At 37.5% G+C, this 8429-nt stretch overlaps 1 protein-coding gene across 1 annotated transcript; it reads right to left on the reverse strand.

Moving 5' to 3' along the window:
- Nucleotides 1-3132: 3132 nt before the first annotated feature.
- LOC309499544 (piggyBac transposable element-derived protein 4-like) lies at nucleotides 3133-7866 on the reverse strand. The gene is made up of 2 exons (XM_082170840.1): nucleotides 4566-7866; nucleotides 3133-4427 (listed from the first exon to the last, which is right to left on the reverse strand). The coding sequence occupies exons 1-2, from the start codon at nucleotides 5832-5834 to the stop codon at nucleotides 4002-4004; spliced, it is 1695 nt and encodes a 564-aa protein (XP_082026966.1). The 5' UTR covers nucleotides 5835-7866; the 3' UTR covers nucleotides 3133-4001.
- Between the last annotated feature and the right edge of the window lie 563 nt (nucleotides 7867-8429).

Consider the following 8429-nt stretch of genomic DNA (forward strand, 5'->3'; position numbering starts at 1 on the left):
AACCCCTCTCTTTTCCATGTAAGATCTCCTGGCAGCTGTGGAAGATTTTCAACAGAAAACTGCCCTGCCCAAAAAGCCTCACTTTTGTCCCAGTTCACTTTCGCCGATGAAGCCTTTTCATACACATTGAGTGCATTAACCAGGGCCTTAAGGTCTTTTTCATGATTAACACACAGTCACATCATCAGCATAAGCACTTACAGTAATACTAGATCTCTGGGATAAACCAGGAGCAATAAAACCAGGCAAAGTTTTACGTAAATTAAAAAGGAGAGGCTCAATAGCAATGCTGTATAGTTGCCCTGATAAAGGACAACCTTGTCAGATACCCCTTGAAACTGGGATTGGCCGGCTTAACCCACCTCCCACTTTAACAATGCAAGCAGCACCAGAATACAGCAATTTGACCATGTTTAAGATCACCAATAAGAATCACCAATACCAAAAACTTTTAAAACATTTAAAAATAAACCATGATCAACCCGATCAAAGGCTTTCTCTTGATCTAAAGAAATGAAACCAACTTTTATTTCAAAATTTTTACAAATATCTAAAATATCCAGGCCTCCAGCACAGATTAATTATCAAATTATGATTAATAATTAACAAATTATCCATTATTGTTCTTTCTGGGATACAATAAGTTTGATCTTTTTTTACAATCAAGTTGAGATATTTTTTAAGTCTGTTAGCAAGACACTTAGACATAATTTTGTAATCAGTGGTCAGTAATGCAACAGGTCTCCAATTTTTTAAAAGAGATAAATCTCCCTTTTTTTGGTAATAAAGATAGCACAGCGCATTGACAAGATATAGGCAAACAACCATCTTTGCTGCATTCACAGAAAACCTCATATAAGTCTTCTCCAATACAATTCCAGAAATGCTTGTAAACTTCAGACGGCAACCCACACTGTTAACCCTTGCTGTAAAAAATAACGTAATTCAGACAGTATCATACCATTTTCCATTAAAACAGTAATATACCGTAGAAAACAAAAATAGCCTACAGGAATATACTGTAAATGAACAGTATGGAAGCAGATTAGTCTCAAATATAATTCACGCAAAAAACATGATTCACAAATGCGTAGACAATTTCACATGCATGAAACCTAATTCACGTGCACACAAAAAAAATCCACGTGCGTTAAAAAAAAAATATATTCACAAAAAGCAATTCACATGCGCAAAATAAAATTATATATACTCATAAAATACATTTCACAAATGCAAAACACAATTCTTAGATATACAACTGTGCACAAAAACCTTTGAATGTTTAAAATGTACGAGTGTATCCTTGCATTTGAATGTGCAAATCGTCATTCACGTACGAATCGCCTTAGATATGTGTGTGTGTGTTTTTGAGACTTTCCTGGCAGCATAACACTCGTAACACAGAGCAGTCATACTCTTTAGCCAATCAGATTTAAGCTTATCAATCGACCAATCAGTATCACGTGAGGGCGGGCCTACCTACATGTTACGTCATCAGCATTCGACCAGTTCATGGCTGAGCAGAAGTAAGTGCAGTTAATCGTTCATTTCTGTGTTAACTGAAGTTAAAGAAGTTTGAGATCAGTTGAAGCAATAGTTTATTAACTGCTGTTTAGTCCACATGTGAATATAAACATTTATTTTTAGTATTGATGGATTTTCATGTCCTGTCCACCACACATTCAACCTATGATAATGTATGTAATGACGTGCATATATAGGAGACATGTTTTGATCTGCATATATTATGTAGTTTTATTGTTTCAGATTTCCAAGACAGATGATGTATGAAGTTGCAGACAACCAGTACTGTGATCTTACCATTTCTACTGTAATTCATTGAAAACAGTCATGTTGCAAGCCATCCATTTTGACAGTTGTTTCAACAAGTGGTTGAAAGTGATGCATTGTTACTGTATTAATTTGTCTCCTGCGGACTATATGTACAGGCTTTGGGAATAAAGCCTTGCTATGCATGCATTATTAAATGTTCTTGTAAGAATTAAAAGATTCAGACATAGTTCAATTTGATGTACACGTTTTATTAATTTGAAAGTTTCTGAATCCTTTGGGAATAAAATATATAAAATGACTTGATCATGATTAATGTTCCTGTTACATATGAAGATCATGAACTGACAGTCTAAACTGTGAAGCACAATATTCAGTACAGAGAAATATACGTCTCTTCAGGAGTTGTGAGATCCAGTCAGAGTCTTCTTTGCTTTTATATAAGTATATAAATAGAATTGCAATACATCAAGTAAAAAGTTAAAAAATGAATTGTGTTCAGTCCGGTCATCAGTAGACCTCTCTGTTAGGACATATAAGATTTTGTCCTGATATTTAAAGTACTAAAACCCTATAGTACAAGAGTTGCAGACAGAGGACGTGGGAAATTAAGTGATGGTATTTGAATAGAGTTTACTGAGTAATCTTAGTCGCATAATCTTAATTGCCTCTCTATGATAAGTACCTTTGTCTCATCAGCATAAAATCAGATTTGCCTATTTTACTAGGCAAAGTAAAATTAATGCTTCACAATATTGTCCTGAGACCTTAAGATGACAATAAAAAACCTTATTTAAAAACCTTGCGATGACAATACAGCACAAAACATAAGGAAATGCATGTTGAATATATTGCCAACACTCTACAATAAGGTACAATAACTTAGTTAACATTAGTTCATGTATTAAATAACCATGAGCAATACATTTGTTGCTGTGTTTGTTAATCTTTATTAACGTTAGTTAAAAATACAGCTGTTCATTGTTAGTTTACAGTGCATTTACTAATGTTAACAAGATTTTAATGAAGTATTAGTAAATGTTAACATTAACAAAAAATAATAAAGGCTGTTCACGTGCAGTTCATTATTAGTTCATGTTAACTAATGAAACGTTTTAATAAAGTGTTACCAATTAAGACATAAATACAAAAAAAAAGTATAAAAGAGAATAAAGAAACAACATGAATTAAGATGTTCGTGACTGCTATCCAGATGTCACACCAAAGGTGAGTAATCCTGATAAAATGCAGGGAAACAAGTGTTAATAATAATTTAACATCATACACAAATGGCAAAAAACACTGGGTGCTCATTAAAATAGGTCTATTCACTATTTAACCCTAATAAGGTCTTCGTTTCCTGTTTACAAATCTGGTCTTTGGGGTCTATATGACCCCAACAATTGATAGAGAAATTATACAAAAAATATACATTTTTAATTATACAAATAATATATGTTTTTTTTTGTTTACTTCTCATCTATTCATTAATGCTGTGTTTTGGGAGATATGAAGTACTTTTGTACCTATTTACCACACAATTCCTCAACTACACCATAAGCTTGCATATGAAATATACATTTTTTATGAAAAAATCACTAAAATGATGATCTAAATTTAATTTAAATTGTTTCTGGATATTGATCTAGGTGTTATGTGTAGAAGTACGCCATCTACTGGTTAGAGATAAACCTACATTTTTTGCAGTTTAAGAAAGAAATAGTTTTGACCAGCAGAGGCAATAGAGAGCCATTCATTTTACTGCATGTGGCCAACTGCTTGTTTTACAACTTTTGAAATACATTTTGTGAATTTATATATATATATAAACATAAGAAAGGACATTTAAAATAATTATTTTTTAAAATAGTAGAATTTTTGTAGTTTTGATGCATTTTGAAATGTCTGTTTTTACAAAATGCCATAGAAATTTGACAGAAAAATGCCACCTAAATGCCACCTAAGACACACCTAAAGGACAAGACTTGGAGTCAGATTTTAGTTGCATATTGTTGATTTTAATGAACAAAGTGTAAAAAAAAATAATTAACTTTAGAATGCAAAAGAAATGAAATAAATAATATGTAAACAAAAGCAATATGAGTGAACATCTAATAACAATAAAAAAAAATTCAATAACATTCTGAACACTGAACATAAAAGCAATAACAAGCTACAAAAAATATGTAAAACAAATTGTAAAACAATAATCAGTCCACGCACATCTGGCACAGGAACACCGTGTGAGCAGCACAAATGGCTCTTTTGCATTTTGTGCACTGCTTGTCAGTTTTGGTGTCCTTTGCCCGTGGACAAACCTGACACCGTTTTCTTTTTGAGGGTGGATCAGTGGAGGGCCCTGGCTCGTTGGACGAATGCTGTTGTTGTCTCTTCAGAATCGCTGCAGAGGCTGGTGTACGAGGCACGTGTTGTCGTCGCTCCATCTGAGGGGACACCAGAGCTTTTCCCAGCTGCTCTAGAAAGAGCCTCCTTTTCATACACTTCCCTCTCTCCCATGATGGATTGACTTCTCTCCACACCACAAAGGCATTTATGGCCGAAACATCGAGGATTGTGGAGAAGACAACCATTGGCCATCGATTAGTCTTTCGCTTGCAGCTGTAGCTTGAAACCATCTGGAATATTTCAAACACACACACACACACACACACAAACAAATTAGTATATCTGCTAGCAAAAGAAATACCAATTACTAACTCAGCAACTTTGAAAATTAGCTAAACAATGCATCAAATAATAAAATTTGTAAATACCTTGTCAAGGTTGTCAACTCCGCCTTTGCAGCGATTGTAGTCCAAGATGACCTCTGGCTTCTTGTCCTCCCTGTCACTGATTTTGTCATCCTTGTGACATGTGCTCATGAGCAGCACATTTTTATGCCTTTTGGGGCAATATGAAACAATAGTGTGTGTTTCATTGAACGCAAAAAGAGAAGAAAACACAGCTCGGTCTCTTGTGGTCAGTAGAGCAGGTGGGAGTTCTGGTTTGTTTTTTCGAAGTGTGCCAACCATGGTCAACTTCCTTCTCAGGAGCTCCTGGCCAAGGGCATAGGAAGTGAAGAAATTGTCGCACGTCACTGTGTGTCCCTGGAGACCAGTGGTCAAGTCAAGGACCACACGCATGCCCTGGTTTCTTTCTGGCTGGCCACCTCGAGGTTTGCCGGTGTAAACTTGCATGTTCCATGCATAACTCGTTCTGGCATCACACGCTGCCCAGATTTTCAATCCATATTTCGCCGGCTTACTAGGCATGTATTGCTTGAATGAGCATCTACCTCGAAATGGCATCAGGCACTCATCCACTGTTACGTCTGACCCAGGGTTGAACATTATTGGGAGACGCTCAACCCATAAATCCCACAGGTGCCGAATTGGTGCCAGCTTGTCAGTTTCTCGGCGAGCAGGTCTTGTTGCCCTGTCATCAAATCGGATGACTCTTGATAAAGTTTTAAACCTTTTCAGAGTCATTACAGCACAAAAAATTGCACGCCCAGTTTCAGCCTCCCACAAACTGGACAGGGCCTCATTGTTAGAACGAAAAACTCCGGCAAGAATAAGCAGACCAATAAATGCCTCAATATCGGTCCAGTCGACATCCCTCCAGTCAGCATCATATACTCGCTTGCCTTCCAAATTCGTCATCTCCACCAAGATGCTTTGGATGCTTGTTGGAAAAAACAATAAAAAAGATGACTTTATGTCCTCTACACGAGAACACGCATACCTTGTCGGTCCGGGTGTCAGCTTTGTCACACGTGCTGCTGAAGCTCTCCCTGGCCCCTGGGAAGGTGGGGTAGTAGACCAGGTTATTTGCCCATTTTTAGAAATGAAGGTTTGATCTGCATCTCCCTCCTCACAGTCATCATCCGATTCCTGGTAATCTTCCAACCCTGTGTTGTCTTCAGGGGGCTCAGAGTCTTCTGGCTCAGAGTCTTCTGGCTCAGAGTCTTCCAGGGCATCTTCAGTTTCGCTGGAATCCAGCAAGCAGTCCAGTGTCTCGAGGAGAGTGTAGCGCTTTGTCATACTGCCAGCACAGAATGAACTGTGTGCAGGACACCAAAGACCCTCTTTTATAGCCTTTGCGTGGGAACAATTCCTTTGTTTTCAAAACACAGGTCTAGCTCTTACATCTAGACGTAAACTTTTTACAGTGGAAGAGGTCAGTTGTCTTTTATCTCTGTTTCATCTCTCTCTTGCTCTCTCTGCATGTGAGTGTGCATGTGCATGCATTAGGTCTCACTCACACGTGTTCTGCATTTGGCTTCATTAGCCAAATTGGATACAAATTCTCTCTGTGACAGTCACACCTGTGTGTGTGTCTGTGTGTGTGTGTGAGAGAGAGAGTGTGTGCATACGTCTGTGTTTGTGCGTGCGTGTGTGTGTGTGTGTGTGTGTGTGTGTGTGTGAATGAGTGAGTGAGTGTGTGTGTGTGTGTGTGAGTGTGTGTGTGTGTGTGTGTGTGTGTGTGTGAGAGAGAGAGAGTGAGAGAATGCATATGTGCATATGTGCATGTGTGCGTGTGTGTGTGTGTGCGTGTGTGTGAGTGTGTGTGTGTGTGTGTGTGTGTGTGTGTGTGTGCCTGTGTGTTTGTGTGCATGAATTAGGTCTTACCCTTTTATATCTTTGTTCTGCATTTGTGACTGATTACCTTTGCCAGTTCTATAAAAATGCTGTGGCAGTACACACATACATGTGTGTGTTTGTTTGTGTGTGTTTTTGTGTGTGTGTGAGTGAGCATGTATTTTCTACATCACATTTGTGCTCTAGTAGTAGGCCTTCATTTCTGTGTGAAAATTTTCTGATTTATGCTGGATTTATAGATTTTTTTTGACAAATGAAGAAAAAATATTGAGTTTTTTTCACATTTCCCATTCATTTCAATGTGGGGTCATATTGACCCCGAAGACCAGGGCCCGTATTCATAAAGATTCTAAGAATCCTCTAAGAAAACTCTTAATTTAGCTTAAAAACTTTTACGTAGGAGTCTTAGCTTACAAGCGATTCGGGACCGATCTGAGAGCAACTCTGAGTAAGGAAAAGACAAAAACTTTCATCTTAGTAAGGAGGCGGGGCTGACCCCGTTGCTATGTATGACACAATCTTTTGAAGACTGTGATTGGTTGGTTGTCCAAGAAGGAAAAAAAAAAGTGATTTTAAGTATAGGGTCTATTCTAAGCCTTCACTTTGAAATTACATGCGGAATTTTTTCCTATTTGACCGTTCACACACACACACACACACACACACACACACACACACACACACACACACACACACACACACACACACACACACACACACACACACACACATTATATATGTGTATATAAATCCTTTTTTTTATTTACCATGCAGTTAATTTCAATAAGGTATTTGATTGGAAAGAGTGGAACAATTTTTATCATTCTAAGCCAATTACACTGATTGCTGGCATGTCTATTTAAGTGGTGGTTCGAATGTTGGTTTGAATGTTGGTTTTAATGTATCAGACATGGAATTTTCCCAGTTGTCAAATATCGTAATGTAGTGATTACTTTCATTTCTGGCGCTATGGCATTTCTGTGCTGTTTCGGAGATGTTAGCGTGTCTCTAATAAGATCAGTCACAAACATGATCCCTGCACGATCTAATCTATAGCGTCTTATTAACTCACTGTTATTCATTGTCTGCAACACATTTCTTCTCCCTCTTTGTCTTTCTGCCATTTTCTCCTCTGCTAAAGAAACTCTTAAGCCTCTTAAAAGTCCTCGTCCGTGCTCCTAACAATTTTGACCTTAAGACCTCTTTTAAGGGTTAAGATGCTTTCTGAATTACTTTTTTCTTTACTAGGATTTTTTCTTTAATTTTAAGAGTAAACGCCCACATTTCTAAGAATTTTCTTAGAATTTTGTCACTAGGAGCTACTCTTTGCATTAAGATTCTTTATGAATACGGGCCCAGAAGTGTAAAAATTTTTTTTACATACCTTCAGAACAACCGAATCAAGCCCAGTTTTTTTGTGTGTGTATAGATAGATTATATAGGAAAAGTCACAAAATATTATTCCACTCAGATGAAGGGAACCCTTTTTTTTAATCAAGGAAAAGTCGATTGGGGTCATATGGACCCCAAGAACCGATTGAGGGTTAAAGAACAATCTCGATGGGTATTGACCACAGATGATTGTTTTGCACTCATTAGCGTGATTGTAGCTGTGAAAGCTGTCTGTACCTTCAGCTAAAATACAACAAAACAAGCATCATTCTTCTTCATTTTTGACACGATATGGGACATCTGATTACAACAGCACTTGCTTACATCAGTTAATAGTTCTTAAAGTATTGCTTCAACTGATCTCAAACTTCTTTAACTTCAGTTAACACAGAAATGAACGATTAACTGCACTTACCTCTGCTCAGCCATGAACTGGTCGAAAGCTGATGACGTAACATGTAGGTAGGCCCGCCCTCACGTGATACTGATTGGTCGATTGATAAGCTTAAATCTGATTGGCTAAAGAGTACGACTGCTCTGTGTTATGAGTGTTATGCTGCCAGGAAAGTCTCAAAAACTCACACACACATATACGTGAATGACGATTTGCACATTCAAATGCAAGGATACACTCGTACATTTTAA

This window comes from Leuciscus leuciscus (assembly GCF_965113295.1).
Source record: "Leuciscus leuciscus genome assembly, chromosome: 1".
Lineage (NCBI taxonomy): Eukaryota > Metazoa > Chordata > Actinopteri > Cypriniformes > Leuciscidae > Leuciscus > Leuciscus leuciscus.

Excerpts from the sequence above, each read along its gene's own strand:
- LOC309499544 (XM_082170840.1), bottom strand. The coding sequence starts at position 5,834 with ATGACAAAGCGCTACACTCTCCTCGAGACACTGGACTGCTTGCTGGAT. Across the intron at positions 4,428-4,565 it reads GAGTTGACAACCTTGACAAG|ATGGTTTCAAGCTACAGCTG; the intron begins GTATTTACAAAT and ends GAAATATTCCAG.